The sequence below is a fragment of the Rhea pennata genome, chromosome 7 (assembly GCF_028389875.1).
Source record: "Rhea pennata isolate bPtePen1 chromosome 7, bPtePen1.pri, whole genome shotgun sequence".
Lineage (NCBI taxonomy): Eukaryota > Metazoa > Chordata > Aves > Rheiformes > Rheidae > Rhea > Rhea pennata.
In genome coordinates, this window is record NC_084669.1 from 15475033 (window position 1) to 15494730 (window position 19698).

At 60.2% G+C, this 19698-nt stretch overlaps 1 protein-coding gene and 1 long non-coding RNA gene across 3 annotated transcripts in view; one reads left to right on the forward strand and one right to left on the reverse strand.

Annotated features, from left to right (window-relative positions):
- Nucleotides 1-4128: 4128 nt before the first annotated feature.
- Nucleotides 4129-19698, reverse strand: part of KCNIP2 (potassium voltage-gated channel interacting protein 2) — a 35584-nt gene continuing 20014 nt past the window's right edge. The window contains exons 2-9 of one of the 2 annotated variants that reach the window (XM_062580146.1): nt 9844-9939; nt 8782-8906; nt 7609-7678; nt 7417-7487; nt 6761-6868; nt 6233-6337; nt 5801-5863; nt 4129-5553 (exon numbers count right to left, since the gene is read on the reverse strand). In XM_062580146.1, coding sequence (XP_062436130.1) covers nt 5506-5553; nt 5801-5863; nt 6233-6337; nt 6761-6868; nt 7417-7487; nt 7609-7678; nt 8782-8906; nt 9844-9939 — 686 coding nt within the window. In that variant the 3' untranslated portion in view covers nt 4129-5505. The remainder of the gene's footprint in view (nt 5554-5800; nt 5864-6232; nt 6338-6760; nt 6869-7416; nt 7488-7608; nt 7679-8781; nt 8907-9843; nt 9940-19698) is intronic. The other variant, XM_062580147.1, reaches the window with a different exon arrangement.
- LOC134142719 (uncharacterized) lies at nt 5131-8622 on the forward strand. The gene is made up of 2 exons (XR_009958946.1): nt 5131-6958; nt 7264-8622. It is a non-coding gene; the product is annotated as an uncharacterized LOC134142719 (long non-coding RNA).

Genomic DNA, 19698 nt, shown 5'->3' on the forward strand with positions numbered 1-19698 from the left:
GGGGGGAGGGCGAAAGGGTGGGGAAATGAAGTGTTTACTTCAGCCCTGCGCATGCGCACGGGGGGGGGGGGGGGCGTGAGGCGCGGAGGCCGCGGCACCACGGGCGCGCATGCGCGCTTCCGCCGCTGGCGGAGAGGCAGTGCTACCTCCCCCGAGCCGTGACCTACTTTGCACAGCGCCGCCTGGGGTTCGCGCGTGGCCCTTCCCGCCCCCCAAGCTAAGCAGGGCCCGCCGGGGCTGCCGCGCGGATGGGGGACCGCAGCGCAGCAGGCCCGGAAGGGCGCTGCGGCAGGATGCGGTTTAGCACCGCGGCCTGGCAGGTGGGAAACAGGGGCCCGGTTGCTCGCAGGGCTGTGGTACACACTTCCTGGGGGGTGGTGGGGACCTTGCCCCAGCTGCCTGCTCGTTGAGCTCCCCTGTGACAAGCTGCCTGCAGCTCCTCGCAAGTGTTGCTGCAGTGGCTTTTGTGCTACTTGACGGGTGAACACACACCACCCTATCTGGGGATAGGGCAGGCCCAGCCAGCAGCTTCCCAGAAGGTATCCTGCTGTGGGGTGAGGTTTCGCTACCTCCGGGGCCTCCTTCTGCTGAGCAGGTGTGTGAAGGTAGCAGGACAAGCACGGTCTGGGGAGGGTTTGCAGCCAATAGAGGCAGGCAGCAAAGCCCTAGCACTGAAAGGGATACAACTCTTCCGAGGTCAGAGAGGCACCAGGAATATCCCTGGCTTCAGACTGGCCACGCTGCTTGGCAGGCTGCTTTTCAGGCTGGGGAGCGGCAGGAAAGAAGCAGCAGCAGCAGTGTGCACCTGGAAAGTGACCTAGGGAAGAGGACATAGGGGGTGGCACAGCATTTCAAAGGGATGAGGAATCAAGACAACACAGGGATTTCAAGTCCCAGCTTTTGTTTCTGCACTGCCATGGGGAAGCTGCCAGGCAGCTTCTGCAACTCCTCCCTGCACACACAGTGCCGACATACCCACCATCCACCGTGACACATCCAAGACATGTCCCAGGAGATGCAGCTGTTGGTAGCCCTACATGAGCAGGGTCTGGTGTGTTCGGGGGAAGGGGACAGGCCAGCTGTCAAAGCTGTGCTCTGTCCCATAATGCCCAGAAACATGTCCTCTCACATGCTAATATGGTCAGGTCCACTTACCCTGTAATCCAGGGGGGACATCAGCTATTCCCTACACGTGCAGATGGGAAGAGAAGGCAGAGCAGTCATGGTGCTGCAGGGCTGCCCATCCCCTCCCTTTCCAAGCAGCTGTGGCTCCCTCCTAAAGCACGATGATAAAGCTGTTGGGTGCAGACCACAGGTCCCTGAGCTGTGGTGTGGAGCAGCCCATCCAGCACCTCGGGCATTCAGATGTCTTCTGGCTGCTGCCTGAGCCAAGGTGCCATCCTTGCTTGTCCTATCACACTTGCACACGGGCTCAACTGGAAACCTGACCCTGACCATGCAAGCAGAACAGAGAGCTCAGAGAAAAAAAGCCCTTTCAGCTGCTCCCTCCCTTTTAGTCTAGCTGGCCCCACTGAGCTCAGCAAACACAGCTGCGGGTTCAATATTGCACTGTCCCCCTCCAGTGCAAGGAGGAGAGGGTGGGTTGAGGCTGTGAAATACCTGTTGGGCAGCAGGCACTTTCACAGCATGTTTCCTTCATTCCTGGAGGCAGCAGAACAAGCACTTGTCAGACAGTTGAGATAAAGGGAGGAACAGCCGGGAATAAATCATGCCGAAGCAGCCAGACTTCCTTCTTTGTCAGCATGATGGGCTCTCAGAGAGGCAAGCAGAGCAGACGCTGGCAAATCTCTGGCCTCATCTCATCTGCCGCTCTTTTGAGGAGCTGCAGCGTACATGCAATGCTATCAGTTGCTGTCGAAACAAGGCTGGGCTGAGCAGGCACTTCTTGAGGCTGAATGTTTGCAGACCTGGAAGGGGCTGCAAAGCTGAGATCATCTCAGTAAATCAGAGAAGGGGCTTGAAATCAGACTGCATCTCTCCAGGAACAGGCCAGGAGCTTCTGCTGAGAGCCAGATGCGACCACGCACAGCTGCAGAGAGGGGCTGAGGCAATGGGTCTCAAACTGAGCATGAGTCAGAGACCACAGGGCTGCAAAGAAGACATCCTTTGAGGCTGTGTAAACATTTATCTGGAGGTGCAAACAAGGTCATCCTCCCGCCCAGGGCAGCGCTGGGGAGGCCAACTCAGATACTACCCAGTAAGACACTAGCGAGCAACAGGCAAAACACTGCTGGAAACCCCAGCCTGCAAGGAGGAACTAGAGAGGGCTGTGGACATCATGGCAGCCTAGTCACATTTTGACCCAAACTGAACAAAATGAATGAAAACTCCGGTTAACAGCACGTCCCTGCTATCTAAATCCCATTCACTCCTGCCCACTTTGCTCTCTACTCTTCCCAAATCCTCCCCTGCATGGCTTGTTTCCACTAACAGCATTTCAACGCTGTGGGACAAACCAGAGGACTGCATTTGTGGATCCATCTGTTTCCAAACTCAGGAAAGTGCAGCAAAGACCCTGACCACAGAGCATTTCTAGTTACCGTTAGGTATAATCTAAAGCTTTCAAACAGAAAAAAAAAAAAAAAAAAAAAGTGATTTTACTGTCACCCTAGATTGTATTGTTATCCAACAAGGTTTTATTGAAGGGTTAGAGAGGAGAAACACAGAAGAATTTGGGTGAAAAGCACACACATACTCTCATGCCACCATACGCAGACCTGCACAGTTGGCTGGCCATAGGTCAGCAGGGTCCTTGAAGCAGGTATTGCACTCACAGCTTTGCTGATCCCACAATAATCTTGCAGTGGGATCTTCTCCTTCTGTACAATGTTTTGTTTCTAGGCAGTGTTCAGGCTTTGGACAGCATGATGCTGGAGTGAGTCAGTACCCCAGGCTGCGTAAGCCTGTTACCCTGTTGCTCAGCTGTTTTCTGGCTTAGTTACTACTTATTTTCCTTTGAGCAAGACAAGGCTGCACTTTTTTTACAGAGCAGCAACTAGCCACTCATGCACACCCCCCCCCCCCCCCCCCCCCAAAAAAAAAAAACCCACCTTCCCAGCCTAGGCCCATCTCACCCTTAAATGCTGTATCCTAACAAGGGACACCTGGTCCCAAGCTCTGGTTCACATAGCCATCCCAATCCTTCTCCTGCACCTTGCCCTGGAGAGAGGGACTCCAGTGGGTGGCTTGTAGCATCCCCGTGCCACAAGAGGGCATGTCGAGCCCACGGATGGTGTTTCCCCAAAGCAGCAACCAACCAAACCGAACTACTACTCAGTAGGGTGTTACTGGGGGAAGGAGGGTAGAGAGGGAAAACACTCAGACACACGCATACAGTAACACTGTGCACAAGCCTGGGCAGTTGGCCAGAGGGTCAGAAGGGTCTTTGGGGTGTCAGAGGCCTTGGAATAAACTCACAGCTTTGACAGTCCCACAATATCCAGATCCCATCCTTTTATAAGCTGTTTCAGTCTCCAGGCAGCTCTTCAGAGTTGGCTTTTGCCTCCTGGGCTGCAGCGTGCATGATGCTGGCAGGTGGCACTGTCCCAAGCCATGCAGGTCCTTTGCCATGTTGCTCAGCTTTCTTAGCTGCTTGTTCTTCCTCTTTGGTTTGGTTTAAGCCATTTTCCCCAGCTCTTTGGGTTGTACTTTTCCAAAGACCAGCAACAGCGCCTCAGTTTACAGCCCTGAAACACCTGTTCTTAGCCCAGACTCAGGTCTTCAAGGTGTTACCTGAACGCTTGCTGAGCCTTCAACGCCCCAGCGTAACATGGGGCACTTGCTCCCAAGCCCCGGTTCCCGCATCAGCTTCTCGTGCCAACCTGATAACAAACCTAGCAGCCCCCCGACCCCGAGCACCGACGCGTTTAGCGTAAGGCCACGTTAGCCTGGATAGGCAGTGCCAGTGCGGTGTTTACAGCGCCATGGGTGGCAAGGGCAGGCTCTTGGAGACTGCAGCCAGCCCAGCTTGCGCCCTGCAGCCTCCCAGAGCACCCACGCGTGGAGCTGCAGCACCCTACAAGCGCTGGTCCCCAGCCCCCAGCAGAGCCCCTGTTTCCCCCAAGCGCCAGCTCACAGAGGCAAGGAGATGGCAGCGGTGTGCATAGCGATTGTGGTTAGATTTTATTGTCTTTTTTTTTTTAACCCATATTATTGTTATAATACAAAATATACAGACTGGAGATACCAAGCGGGTTGTGGGTCACCATGCCCTGGGGTGGGGGGGGGGTGGGGGGGGGGTCACACACCATGCGACCTGCAGCGTGAGGGGGGAGGCGGCATCTGCTCCGCGTGGTGGTGGTGGGGAGGACGGTGGGGGGGGGGATGGCTGGGAGCCCTGGGAGGAAGGAAGGGGGGCGAGTGGCGGGGGGGGGCGAGGGAGGCAGGAGAGGTAAGGCGTGGGACGCCTGCGCTGCCGCCGTCGGGAGGCTGTGGCTGGGTGCTCAGCCCCACGGCGAACCCAGGAACAGGACTCTGAGATGGACGGACTGAACCCAAGACAAAAATAATAATAAAAAAACCCATACCAGGTCTGCAAGGGCTGGGCCAGGAATTGTCCTGCTGGGGGGCAGCCCCATAGCTTTGGCTCAGGGCCCCGTTGAGGGGGGGGCGTTTCTAGCGGCTCTGACACCAGGGGCTCAACCTGGGTCTGGGGGCTTGGCCCAGCATGGACCCTCTGGCCTTGCTCAGCCCTTTCCCACCGATGCCAGGCGTCGCCGGCCCTTGGCGGCGCGATGCCAGCCCCACATCTGCTGTGGGGCAGCCGAGCCGGGCTGGGGGCTGCTGGGCTCCGGCTACATCCTCCGTGCTTGGAGGGCTCTCTGGGGTCGGCGTGGGCTCCTTGGCCTGTGGACGTCACTGCCGCAGTGAAGGACACGGCGGGTCGTGCAGGCAGGACGGGCCCCACGCGGGGAGCTCCCGCGCCCTCCCCCGGGCGGGCGCTCGCCCGGGGGGCACAGCCACGGCGGGAGAACGGGCCGGGCGTCAGGGCACGGCTGGGGTGGCGGGACGGGGAGCGGAGGCGCCGATGGCGCCGGCAAGACTCTCTTGGTTCCTAGACGGTGTCGCTGGAGGGTCTCGGCTGGGGCCCGTGCTGGGGCTCCGGGGCTGGGGAGGGTCGCGGGACGCGGGAGCCGTGGCTGCGCGGGACGCTGCGCGCGCGAGAAGCCTCCTCTGCCGCAGCCCCAGGCTGCAGCTTCCCCTCCGGGGACAGGGTGCGGGGAGGTCCGTCCGGGCCAAATGCTTGCCCTGTGCCGGTTGTGCCCACGCTCCGATGTCTGGGAGCGCCTGCTTGGGATCCCCCATGAAAGCAGAGCCGGCCCCGGGGAAGGGAACGTCCCGTCACCGCCTGCGTCTCCGGCAGCGGAGGCCCCTTCCCTTCGGGTGCCTGTGCAGCCGGCGGCGGGAGGCTCAAAGGAAAAGTCAAGAGAGAAGCAGGTTCTGGGCCCGGCAGCAGGAGAGCTCGGCTGGAGGCAGGTCCGGGAGCTAAATCACGTTGTCGAAGAGCTGCATGGACCGCATGATGTTCTCGTCCTGCGGGGAAGAGGTGGGAGATGGTGGGGCTGGGCACGGAGCTGCTGTTTCAGCGGTTCTTCCCAAATCTTGTCGCACCACATTGCTGTGCTCTGGCAGCCCCAACCCACAGACTGGGATGACTCCCGAGGAGGACAGGAGCCCCAGGGGTTATAGGCAGCTTTGCAGCCCTAGCAGGATGCCCAGCACTCCTCACCCGCACAGGGATGGTGTCCCAGCCCCAGAGCAGAGCAGGTGGTGGCTTTACCTTCTGGCAGGACTCCAGGAACTCCTCGATTGTCACCACTCCGTCTTTGTTTCGGTCCATTTTCTGCAGATAAACACAGCACAGAGGAAATGGCGGGGACAGCCGCGACTCTGCTCACTGCTCCCAGGAAGAGCCGAGCACCCCGCTCTGCAGGTCGTGCAGGGGTTTGGACCCCGTGCATCCCTGCCTGCAGCTGGCTCACACACCATGCAGGGGCATAGAACTGAAGAGGGGAGGAAGCAGAGCTTCCTACCCTAAATGCCCAGTGGGGGCCATTCCATGGTTCAAACCCCCTCGACACAAGTAAGCTGCTTGCTGTGTGCCCTGCTTCATCCCCAGCATGTGCTATTTTCTCTTGCTCCGTGCCAAAGCCTGCTCTCCATGCTGGCTCCAAGCCAGAGCTTGCTCTTCCCCATGGGATGCTCAGCTCACCTGGAAGAAGTTCTCCACATGCTCCCGGGGTGCTTCCTCCCGCATGGCTGGGTAGGTGTATTTGCCCATCATGTCGTAGATGGACTTCATGATGTCCAGCATTTCCTGAAGGGAAGGGGAGGAGAGCTGCAGTATCGATCTGGGGTTTTGAACCCTGCTTGGTCCCCAGCTTGCACCACTTCTGTGATGCCCTCAAAGGACCTGTGGGGTGCTCACGTGTGTTCCTGCCACCTCAGTGCACAGTGCAAGTTCATGTATGTATCCACATGGTTGATGAATCCACAAAGCAGCACATCCCCTCATCTACCCTTCCATGTGCTCAATCCACCCCCCCACCACAGAGACACCTTCAGACATCAGTGCTGATCAGGAGGGCTGATCCCATACATGGACCAGTTTGTAAAGCTGAGCTAAGTGAATATTGATTTCCCTCTCTCCTACAGAGCTCAGCCAATTCCCCTGGGTCCTGCCCTCATTCCCGCAGGCCTGTGCTGGCCCTGGGGGTCCAGCCTGGCCACCCAGTCCCACCTCTTTGGTGATGCAGCCATCTTTGTTCAGGTCATACAAATTGAAGGCCCAGTTCAGGCGGTCATCAATGGTGCCCCGCAGGATGATGGACAGCCCAGACACAAAGTCCTGCAAGGATGGAGAAGGCAAACAAGTGAGAGCTACAGCCACAAAGGGCTTTGCAGCCATGGAAGGCAGAGCCCCACTTGTCTACAAACGGTAAATTCATTCCCAGAGTCAGCCTGTCCTGTGGTTGGGTCTGGGCTGACATGGGAAATGTTCAGAGGTGAAAGGAGGCTGGTGGCAATTGATTGTTTGCTGACATGTCCCACATGGATCACTTGGGTTGCAGCACCCAAGGCAGCAATACATGCCAGGGCTTAGCACTCAGCCAAGACCTGCCACAAGACCCAGCCACGGTTCTGGCTGTCTATCAGATAGCTACAAAACACTTGCTGGTCTCTCTTCCTCCAGCCAGAAGCAACAGAAATATTCTTTTTTTATTGTCTGTTTTTCATTATAAGAGGAAGCAAAGATCCCCTAGACCTCCTGACCTTGAGTGAAGTTCCCCATAAGTCTTCAGCCGTGAGCAACACCTCTTATATCTTCATCCTGGTTTGTGATACCTGAACAGACATGCCCTCCCTACCACGCTACCATCCCCCTCTGTGGCTCACCTCGAAGCTGACGGAGCCATCGTGGTCAGTGTCGAAGGCGTTGAAGAGGAAGGTGGCGTATGTGCTGGAGTCTGGGGAGAGGCAGACAGTGGTGGGGCGGCGCTCAGATACTCACAGCCCTGTCAAACTCCCCCATGTGAGCGCTTCAGCATGGGGAGGGACACAGGGATGGGGACAGGGCACAGCACTCACCTCCCTGGGGGAAGAACTGTGAGTAGATCTGCTTGAAGTTTTCTTCATTAACGATGCCACTTGGGCACTCCTGCCAGGGCAAGTCACAGCGTCATCCCATCTGCATGGCCAAGCCTTGGAGACAGTCTGAGCGCACCCTTGGAGCTGGGCTTGCCAAGGGCTTCCATCCCCTAAAGTCTTGCAGATGTCCTTGCATCCTGCCCCTTTTCCTCCCCAAACCCTGCACTGCCAGGTAGATGTGGCTGATGAGGCTAGTTGAAATGTGCTCCTGATTTTGTGGGCTGGCAGCAGCACCCCCTGCCAGAAGGTCTGCCCCAGCACTATGGAGGGATTTCCATGATTACTCAGAAGACAGCTCTCTGCAACCAGGGAGGGCTCTGCACTCCAGGTACCCAGGGAAGTGGGTGCCTGGGGTGCACCCAAGGAAATGGGAATGTCTCTCTGCAGAGCAGTGGATCAGGCCTCCCTACTGAGCTCAGGAACCTCCCTGGAGGTGGGCTCACACCTGGGAGAAGTTGCATGCCCAGCATCTGCCATCCAAAGCTCTCCACTGCTGCACGGATAGGGATGGCTCTCTCCCCCATTCACCAGACATTTGGTGCCCAGCAATTGCAGACAGCTTCACTGTTCTTGTCTGCAGGAGAACTCGGAAATAGGGTGATCTGGTGCTAGTAAAGCAGATGTCCTGTGGTCCTGGAGCAGTTGGGAGCTCTGATGTTCAGGGCATTTTCCCAGTTTGCTTCTAATCTCACTGTTTGCCTTTTGGTGGAGACCGACCAATGCCAGAGCTGGGGTCTGGCAGACCAATGCTGGGAGAGGGTGACCGACTCCTTCCAGCACAATGAACCTTCAGATGGACCTGAGATCTCTCACAGAGCCGGGGGGCTAACACAGGGACCTGGTGCCTCTCCAGCCTGTGTCACCAGTCTGATAATCTGGTGTCTAGAGTCCCTGAAAGATTCAGTGCACTGTGTTGTGCTTAAAAATAAATAATAAAATAAAAGCCAAAGCAGGGTTAAGAGTGGCATCTAGCTTAGACCTCCCAAGGCTTGACATTATTTTCATCCCCAGGATGCTGAAACTGTTTTCAAACCCTGGGTACTGCCAGGTGCAAAGCACCCTCTGAGGTGCATTGGAGGAGAAGACTAGCAAAGCCAAGCCAGGGTTACTTACATTCTTGAAGCCTCGGTACAGGACCTGCAACTCTTTGCGGGTGAATTTGGTCTGCTCCTGGAGCTGCTCCAGCCCCTCAGGGCGGTGGCAGACGGTGGAGAGCTCAAACTCATCTTCAACACTGTCTGCAAGAGAACCAGGGGAAGAGAGGGCAGCTGAGGCCAGCACCATCCTGCCCTGCCCTGCCGCTTGCCCCTGTGCTGGGGGCCAGGAGAAGCCTTTTGCACATCACTGCTGGTCCCCTCACCCCTGCCCCAGGGTGGCACGGATTTGGGGTGCCCTGCACACCCAGAGCTGGGTGTCCGCCAGGACACTCGGAGACGCCCTGGGCATGGGCAGTGGCTGACATCGGCCAGCAGCCTCCCACAGCCTATGCTCGCTGCAGCCAGTGCTCCGGAGCCGCGACCGGGGGATCCCCATCCCGCCCCCGGGAACGGCTGCAGGGCTCCCAGCCCCGCTGCTCCGCAAGATAGCGCCCCACCTCGCCTAGCCCCCAGCCATGGGGGTGGGGGGGTGGGGGGTGCTCAGGCCCTGACCCCTCCATACTCACCTTTTCCCCCAGGAGAGGGACCAGCTTGCACAGCGGGGCAGGGTCCCGGTCGCCGTCCAGGCACTCGGGCTCACAGAGGAGCCAGGAGCACCCGGCACAGGGGCCGGGCTCACGGGCAGCTCTGCCCTCGCTCCTTGCTCAGCTCGCTCCCTCCCTGTCACACCTCCATCTCCAAGCCAAGGCTGAGCTTGGAGCAGACCGCGCTCTGGCTCCTAAACCGGCACTGGGAGGGTCCTGCAGCATAGCCCAGAGCCAGCTCCACTCCAGAGCGGCTCTAGCCGCTGGCGGGCAGCTCAGCGTCCCATGAGAGCTCCTCCAGCAAGCTGGAAACAGCCTGGGAGCGGGCAAGGATGGAGTGGGTGCAAAGCCCATCGGATCGGACCACTCTGGGACAGGACTGGTCCTGACACCCCCGGCTCTGGGGCAGGGGGGGCGGCACAGCCTGTCGTGGCAGGGCCGCGGCAGAGGGCAGCCGGGGACACACACACACAAAGGCAAGAAGAAGCACTTGCTTTCGCTGAGCGAGGGGATGGATTTGGGCCGGCAGCAGGGCAGCAGTTTGAGGAATCGCTGCTTCAGCGCTTTTTTAGTTTGGCCCGGCGGGTTGCCTGGAAGAAAGAAGGAGTCACCAAGCAGAAGAAGAGTTAACAGAGCAGCGGCCCCCGGGCCCAGCCGGTAGCAGGGCCAGGGCATCCAGCGCGGGGCGAGCAGGGCCGGAGGCAGCTCATGCAGCAGGGGACAGAGCAGGAAGGCGAAGCCCACCCAGGATCCACTTGGCCTTTCTGCTTCGTCCCAGGACAAACCCGGCTCTGGCGTTTCCATCCTTGAGAAGCTCCCAAGGCTCCAAAAAAGGTGACAACAAAAGGGTAACTGTCCTGGGCTACCGAGATGCAGGTCCTCCATGCATCTCATTGGAGCATGCCGGGGTGCACTAGAGACACCCCCCAGCCCAGAGATCAGGGAAAGGGCAGGACCACACGCTGCCTGTTAGCCCCAAGGCCGAAGGCCTGCTCCATAGGGAGCTTCCTCACCGCCCAGGGCTGTGCACGCCCAGGGCTGTGCACGGAGGCAGGGCTGGGGCAGGACAGAGCCCAGAACGAGACGTGTTGAGAAATAGCTTGCATCTGGACTCCCCCGAGTCAGGACTGGAGGGGAACGCCGTGGCTTGGTGCCGGGTTTGATCCTGCTGGCACGTGACGGCTGCACGCGAACCATGCACCGAGCCCAGCCATGCACCCCAGACTGCGACATGCACCCCCATCCCAGCGTGGCACCAGGGATCCAAGCCCGGGGCCCAGGTTTGAGACTGCCAGAAAGGGATGGGGCGCAGGGCTTCAGCTTTGGCCAGGCTATGGGGCAGGGTTGTGGGGCTCCCCACATCAGCCTGCCTCAGGAGCATTCCTTCCAAGTGGTTCCTGTGTGGGCAGCAGGTCCCTTCACTGCCCAGACCCCTTGCTGCCCTCTGTCCCCAATCCCAATCCTGGGACTTTGCTCAGACCCATCTCTTACCCGTTGGTGCTGCCCCATGGCCACAGACCCACAACCTCCCTTCATGCAGGGCCCCACAGACTGCCTCAAGCCAGCGATCTCAGCACAGGACTAACGCCACAGGCAGGGAGGGGAGGAAGGGATGCAGACAGCTATGTGGGGCACTGATGGCACGAAAGGTGCAAAGTCCCTCTGGCACCATGTTTGCTCTGAAGGTCCTGGACATCTGCAAGCAGCCCGCCCCAAGGCCATGATATCTGCTATCCTGGACCCCAGTTTTGGGGTTGTTTCTCTATGGGGCTAGCAGGAGATGGGACTTCTCCACCGGCTTTCTCAGCCCTGTGGGCTGAGCTGTGCCCTGCGCGCTGGGGAAATGGTGCTGTGCAAGATCCATCTCCAGTATCTGAGGGGATATCGGTCTGCATCCAGCAGCTGCCAGCCTTGGTCAGAGGGGCCAGTGCCCCTGGGCAGGACCACAGGCCCTTCACACTCGCATCAAAGCAGCTGGCTGGTGCAGGGGCAGCTAGCCCAGGTACCCTTGGCAGATGGAGAACAGCTCCAAGAGGTCATTGTCCACTCCAGCATCATATAAACCCACTCAGATAGATAGGGAAAACTTGTCCCCGGGGAAGTGGCATCCACAGCAGGGATGCTGCAAATGCCAGCAATGTGCAAATGTTAGGGTTGCACAAATGCTCACCCTGGCATTTGTGATGGGGCAACACAGGCAGGGGTGAAGACCAGGATCTTGACACTAACAGGACAGCATGACGTGGCCCCATCCACTCTGGGGTTTGTGGACATGGGAAGAAAGGGGTTTCAATTTACTAGAAGGGGGCATCTCAGTTGTGCATAAAATATGATTTTACCCCAGCTATTTTTCTGGGGCTTTAGTTTACAAAGGGAAAGGAAAATTGCACCTTTCAAACTTCCAGAGACGTTCTGGGCCCAAGTCTCCTCCCAGCAGAGCAGAGCTGTGGGAATAGACCTCAGAGGCAGGAGCAGTCCTCTAGCCCAACAGGAAAAGACAGGACAGGCAAAGCAACACTCAACGCAAGTGTGATGAACCAAGAGAGGGAGCAGGGTGGGAGGAAAACCACACAGCGAGAGAGAGAGAGATGCAACAGAGAGTAAACTGTGGTTGGACTCACAGGGGCAGCAGGTATAGGCACGTGCAGTAGGTCAGGTCAGGTGCAAGTTACACTTTAGTTTGTTATAAAGAAGGAAAAAGAAAAAAAAATAAAGAACATGGGCATTTTCTTAAGGAGGAAACTGAATGGAGCCCAATACCAGGGGACCCAGGGCAGGGGAAGGGAGCAAGTTAGGCACATGCAGCTTAACAACGGGAGAGGGGGTGACCAGGGCTGGGGTTTTGCTGTCCTGGCTTTGGTGTGCCCATCTCCAGGGGAGGGCTCTGCTGGGGAGGACACACTGTCCCCTCTCCGTCGCCAGCACCCAGACCATGAGCAAGTCCCCAAGGCCAGCTGGGCTCCACCTCGCTGGGAAATGGCTCTGCCCAAATGAGGGGCTCATTGCCTGGACACGATCTGCTCCACTGGGGCTCATCTGCAGCACGAGAAGGGCCCCCAGTTCCTGGCACTACCAGCCCACAGCAGAAACAGCTCCTTTCCTAAATGTCCTCCACCCACCCGCCAAAGCTATCAAGTCGCTGGTACAAAACAAGCAAACAGAAAGTGCTGACAGTGTTTTATCTGCTGCGGGAGGTCTGCCAGGTTAAGTGGTTTGTCGCTTCCCATGCATCACTCCACAGCCCAGTGACTTCAGGCACGCACGCACACACAGCAAGCCTCCATCCTTAGGCAACACCAGAAGAAAACGGGATCTCCCATTACCACCTCCACACGCTGTTGAAATGAATCCATGCAGTCATTAGTACCTGCTCTGCAAAGGGACCCAGTGCTCAGCAGAGGGACCAACAGCATCTTGCCAGTGCACCCCAGGTGATCCCCATCAGGGTAGCCGGGGCCGCTTTGGATTCAGCCACCAGCAGCTGATGCGTCCTCGGTGGCTGGATCCAGCCAGCGCCACACCGCCAGGGCAGGGAGTTACATGCTGTGGGGCTGACTGCCTCTCCAAATGCCGCGGGGGGAGGACTTGAACCCAGGACCAGGGTCGCATGGGAAGCTCGGGACACCCCCCTCCTGCAGCAAGGCAGCTCTGTGGTCTGCCCAGAGAGAGAGAGCAGGACCTGGGGTCAGCCCCGATCACAGCCGTGTCCCTGCCCTCCCTGCAGGGCCACGCTCATCAGGGCTTTCTCCAGTGGCACAGTCTGCAGAGCCACCAGGAAGCAGAAAGCCCAACGCAGAGACAGAAGCTCTATGGCCACAGAAACAACCCCCCCCCCAGCCCCCATTCCACAGCACCCTTCTGCTGGAAAAGACTCCACCAAAACCACCCACTAGGCAATGCCAAAAGCCCCCCTTCGCTCACAGTAACTCATCCTTAACACGATGAGTGGGAGAGGTGCAAATGAGTGGCTTTAAGGCCCCTGAACATGGACCCAGCAGCATTTCATCCTGCCTGCTGGACCACCCCAGTGCCAGGACCCCAGCCCTCAGCAAGCCCTGCTGCATCCCACAGTGGTGAGACCCCGCAGTTTCTCCCAGTTCCCTGCAGGTCCTGCACCTGCAGCTCCCAAAGCCCATGTTCAACTGCCTAGGGTTGCCCCACGGAGATTCAGACTGTGGGACCTGGCAGGAGGAACTGGTATCCCAGGGATGAATCACAGGATCGGTAAGGTTGGAAGAGACCTCTGGAGATCATCTAGTCCACCACCCTGCTCAAGCAGGGTCACCTAGAGCATGTTAGACAGGGTTGCATCCAGGCAGGCTTTGAATATCTCCAGAGAAGGAGACTCCACAACCTCTCTGGGCAACCTGGTCCAGTGCTAATGACCAGTTCCAGTGCTAATGACCTGCCTGCAGCCCGCTCTGCTCCCCCACTGCAGCGCCCAGCCTAGCCACCTCCTGGGTCGGATAGAGCTCAGCAGGACCCACAGCACTCCTGGTTCTGCTCTGAAGACTAGCACAAGGAAGAGACAGTGAGGTCCCCCAGCTGCCTGGAGGTGTCATGATGGGTCCTGCCAGCTGCAGCTCTGCAAATGGCCCTCATCCATTAGAGGTGTCAGAGCAGTGAGTAACCAGGGCCAGGGTGCCTGCAGCAGCCGCTGGGGCCAGGAGGCAGCAGACGGTCGTTCATCAAGGGAATGAAATCAGAGCTGGCATCTCTCAGAGTGAGGGACAGAGTCCTGCCCTGGGGAGACGCGGCCTCAGCCTGGGGCATCCGGAGCACAGCAGGGCTGACAGAGAGAGAGCACAGCGTAACGAGGGCTGGGCACAGCCACGCGAGACCTGAGGTTCATGGGACTGCAAAGACCGGGGACTCAGGGCTGGGCTGCTCTTCTGTGCCAGGGAGCCAAGAGAGGCTGCAGGACCCTTGCACTGGGCAGCCCCAAAAGGGACAGAGGGCACAGGCTAGAACTGGCCGCAGAGATCAGAGCCTAGGGGAGATACTGGCAGAAAAATTATTTCTTTGGCCATATGATGTATGAGATGCTGCGAAGTGGGGACAGGACTGTCTGTGGGGACTGAATACAGATGCCAAAGGGCTTTGAAGCTCAGGGGCTCCCCAAAGGCTGGTGGAGCAGGCCTGAAAGACAGGGACGGTCTGTGCATCGCCCTGCTTCAAAGCCCATGCACAGGGCCACAGAGCTGGTGCTCGGTATGCTGCAGGCAGAGCCCCCAGGCCTGTCTCATGGGACCAAAGCCCTGGAGAGGACATTTTACCCAGACACCAGATATACCCTTCTCCCCCACCCCCACCCCAGCAAGGCACAAGGACTGTGTCCTCAGCCGTGGGACAGCTGGATCCCGGGCAGCCCAGCAACATCCTGAAGCCCAAGCATGCTTGGTTGGTTGAAAGCACCTTCTGGGCAAGGCTTTCTCCTCCTCTTTCCATCCTCAACCACCGATTGCTCCTCTGATCACTGCTTTCTGCACATCCCCTCAGTCTGGCTGCTTGGGCTGTGACCTGCAGTCCTGTCATCTTGCAGCATCCCCAGACCAGCTGGGAGGCCGAGGGGACAGGGGCAGAAGGAGGCTCACAGTCCCCCAAATCGCACTTGTCACCAGCTGTGCAAGGTCTGCCAGCAGCCCTCCCCAAAGACGAGCTCACCCACAGCGCACGCTAGGAAGGTGGCCGAAGGAAACAGGGTGCGAGTCTCTGCCCTGCTGTGCCCCATTCCTCTACCACCCCCTCCACTCCATCTGCTAATTCCCTCCCTGGACATCTTCCACCCTCAACTGCTCCCTCCTCGCCTCCTGAGCAAACGAACACCTGCACCTCCCTGCAGCAGGGCTTCGAACCCAGCGGCAGGTGAAATTACAGTCCCTCTGCACAAGCAGGCAGCGCTGCGCCCTGCGGCCAGGCGTGCACAGGCCTCCTCCTGCCAGAGCCACGGGCACAGCAGGAAAGCAGCTGCCCAGCCCGGCCAGCTGGCCGCAGGGCGGGATCCCGCCTTGCCCCTGCGCTGGCCCACCTCCACCTCATAGAGCCCTCCCAGGACAAGGGCAATGCTTGGACACCCGCACACCCAGCCTGCAAGCTGGCACAGCAGGTGAAAACAGAAATGCTCTCTCGGCCATGGAACCGCAGCCCTGTTTGCAGGGGCTTGGGGGCACGGGCACTGCCAACAGAACAGATCTCCGGGGCTTAAGATGAAGGCTGAAACTGCACCACGCCAAGGTGCACCCAGCACCCACGCACGTGGCACCCGCTGGCTCTGCAGGGGGGACATGCAGGTCACAGCCACGTGCAAGGTCTGCGGCTCTGCTCTGGGCACTGCCAGGGCTGGGGGCTCCCTGAAGCCTGCCCAATGCCCCATCTCACGGGCAGCAGAGCGGAGACCCTAGCCTGGGGCTGGCAGTTGCTGGAAAGCCTCTCTGAGCCTGTTTCTCCATGCATCTCTTGTCTAAGAGCTGCTTTTGGTCTGACCACCCTGAGCTCCTGTTCCAGTGGCAGATGCTCTGGGGAAATGAGACACTTCCCTGCCACCCTCCCGGGGCACTGGGAGGGGATGCTGAAGTCAAACTGGCCAAGGGGACATCAGCTCCCTCCCTGCCTGCCTAGCACAGCTGGGGCAGGAGATGCTGCCCCAGGGCTGCACCATGATACCCCCTAGATGCCTGCACAGTGGGGAATCACAACCCCACAGAGGCCTCACTGGGCTCACTGGGGGTGCTTCTGTCTCCATATGTGCCCAGACCAGGGTCTAACCCTGCTCCTGGCAGGAGAAAGGCAAAAGCAGACACCATTCAGCACCTTCCAGGCTCCTGGACTGCTAAGCCTAGAATGACATCATGCTAGAGAGCCCCTGATCATTTCCAAACTGCCCTTCTCCCAAACTTGAATTTGACTCAGAGGTTTTGTCTTGGCCCTTTGCACTTTGCAGAGACCCTGAGCATCATGGTGATCTCTGGGCCAGGACCCCTGGGCAGCAAGCCCCATGCCCAGCCCCGTGTTAGCCAGCTGTGATGGAGCAGAGCTGCAAGGAGAGCTGTCCCACGGGCTCATTTACCCTCTAGGAGAGCCAATGCTTTATTTTTAGCCTGCAATTTTCCCATCTCCTCGTGGAGGAGCAATCTCTCTGCCCTGAGGGCCCAGGGCCCCTCTCCAGGGCAGGCTGCAGCAGAGCGTGGCCACTGGCTCCTTTTCCAGCCGTGTCCCCTTGCTCCCCGCTCTGGGCATGCCTGCAACAGAGACAGAACCAGGCCAGAGGGAGCTGGGATGAAAGCGGTGTGAAAAGTGATTAACACGAGGCCAGAGGGAGAAGAGATTCAACAAGCTAATTACGCCTGGCTGGGCTGAGCGGGACGCGGCGCCGAGCCGTGGCGGAGCCGGCGGGGTGCACACCACGGCACCGCATCCCTCGGGGACGCGGGGCAGGTCGGTGCTGGTGAGAGCCACCCCAGCCTGGTCCCAGCCCAGAGCAGGCTGCAGGGAAGGGGCTGGGGCCCAGCACCCCGGGGCCAAGTCCCCTTTCCCTCCCGGCTTCACCTTGTCTTTTTAAATAGGCAGCTTTCCTGGACTGGGTTTCTGTGCTCCAAGAACTACCCGACCTGCAGCCAGCTTGCACTGACCTCTCCGGTCTGTGCATCCTGCCAGGATTGCTGGCCTGACCCCTGGCACCGCGCCCCAAAGACGGGTCCCTCCCGCAGCCAAGACGCCGCGCTGCTGCCAAAGGCGTTCCTTGAAAGCAGGAGGAAACCAGGGCTCGGCTCTCGCCAGCACGACGGGCATGCCCGAGGCCTCGCAGGGCTCCCCCGCGAACCCCTCGCCGCCGGGCGCAGGCCCCCGCGCCCCCTGCTCGATGCAGCGCCCGGGCCGGCTGCTGCTTCCTCCCGCTTCTCCCCGAGGACCCGACGTGCCTCGAGACGACAGGAAGGGTTCGGCAGCCTCCGTAGGCTCCAAACCCCCAGCGCCCCAGGGAAGGCAGAGGGGCCAGAGCGCCCCATGGTAGGGGCCATCCAGGACCACCCCCCTCCCCATCCCCATGCCACAGAGGGTCCTGGCCCGGTCCGGCTGCAGGAGCCCTGCCAGCCCCGGGCAGGCACTAATTACGCCGTCGATTACAGTCTGCAGCTTCATCTAATATTCATCTGAGGCTCGGTTACGCGGGCGGCTCTCCCAGCCTTTCATCTCCTTCGAGCTGCCCGCCTGCCCTTCCTCCCAGCCGGGACCAATTGCTCCTCGCTGAATTATTGATACTGCACTTCAGAAGCCAAAATCAATAGCGTTTTCCTTCACCTCCCCCTTCCCAAAAGCTCGGCCAAAGCGGGATCTTGGCGCAGAGGGTGGGAGCGGGCGGCGCACGAGCCCCTTGGCACCGAGCAGCTCACAGGTGGCTCTTCCAGGGAATATTTGGGGCTGGGGACAGGCACGAGCAAGGCTGGTAGCATAGGACAGGGGCGGGGTGGCACCGGCCCACCGGCGATTAACCAGCTGCTAAACGATGCCAGCTCGGCACCCTGGGCCAGGTTGCTCACAGCCTCATCCAGCCGAGTTTTGGAGCCCTGCGCGGCTGGAGATCCCCCACGGTGGCAGACGGGGGTCTCGTCACAAGATGCTCCCCCGAGCCGGTGGCATCTCACAGGTCTCCCGCGGAGCAGCTCCGTCCCCGGCCTGCCAGCGCGGAGGCACCACTCCTCCCAGCGCGGACTGCCCCTGGGCACACACCGGCACCGCCCGGGCAGAGGCACAGCCGCGGGGACGGCGCGGACAGGACGGGATGCTCTCGCCTTGCTCAGGGGTGATGCCCACCGCGCCACGGCGGGACACCCGCACGTCTCGCAGCGTGCCCAACATCCCCAGAAGGGCCAGCCACCGTCCCTGCCAGGGACCCCTTCAGAGGGCAGCAGACGGATGGCAGCAGAGCTGTGGCACTGTGCAACCTGCCCCAAGTACCAGCAACCCATAAGTACATGGGACAAAGCTGGGGGGTGGCAGGGGGACCGGCGGGGCCATGCAACAGCAGTGGCAAGCGCCACAACCCCGCAGGTCCCTGCGGCACCCAGAGCATCTGGCAGCTGCCTCCAAGCCGGGACACGGTGGCAGGCGAAAAAGGAGACAGGAACAGGAGGGAGCAGGACGCGGCCTGGAGGCAGAGCCGAGCGGGCAAGGATGCAGCAGGGGAAGGTGCCCCGCTCGCCGCAGAAGGCGCGACGGCTCCCCGGGGGCCGGGGCGCAGCGGTGCCTTGGGGGGGCTGCGCCGGCCCCCCGGGCAGGGGAAGCACGGCAGGCGGTATCGATGGCTCCGGAGCAGATGGCAGGGCCCCAGCTCCATTAGCAGATCCAAGCCATTAGTATACGGTTTCAGGCTCTTTGCATCCCCAGGCTGCCACTGCGGGTCCGGGCATGGCCAGCGAACAGCGCCAGGGCAGGAGCGAGCTGTGCAGGCGGCAGGAACGGCTGCCCCCCCCCCCCCCCCCTGAGACCTGTTTGACTCCAGTTAGAGATGCCGGCTGCAGCACCCAGGGGACCGGGAAGGGCTGCAACCTCCCCGGCCGGGACTCGCGCCGCACGGACGCTGCTCCGGGGAGAGCAAAGTCTCCCACCTGCCGCCTCCTGCCTTCCCACGCCGGGGCTGACCCACACCGCCGCAGGCAGCGACCCACTCCTTTCCCGAGCAGGGCCGTGCACCCGCCACAAGGCGCAGTGCTGGAGGCAAGGTGCCCAGGGCTTGGCTCAGCACCACAAGGCACCATCCTGCCCTAAGCTCCTGCCTCAAACCAGCCCTCGTCTAGCACATGCATTTCCTTCTCCTACCTGCACCTGTTTGGTGACGGGAGCAATTGCTGCCAAAGTGGGGACGCCGGGGTCCCACTCCCAGCTCCACAGCAGGGCACCGCTCCGCGCCCGGCCCGCTCTCCACCGGCGCGGTCGGTGCCGCCGGCAGCCGCGGGCAGCAGCGTGGGCAAGCGAGAGCACGGGGAGCAGGAGGGAGTGGAAAGTTCCCCTGACCCCCCCCCCCCCGATCTCCAGCCAAACCGGGGAGCAGGGCTCTGCTCGCAGCACAGGCAGCCTGGCCCCTCCTGGGGCTCGCAAGCGGGACGCCCGCTGCCTTAAACTTGCCCGGCCCCTGCCTCAGTTTCCCTCCTGGCCCGATCCACCTGTCTGCGCTCTCCGGAGCATGGAGAAACCAAGCAGTTGAGCAGCAGCACCAGCTTCCCTCAGGCTCTCCTGCCTTGTGGCTCTGCAGCCCAGGGAGCCCCCCTCCAGCGGGGCACAGACCCCCTCTCCCTTCCCGCCCCGGCCAACGCGGAGGCCCAGCCCGAGGGCGCTGCCCAGCGGAGACGCTGGCA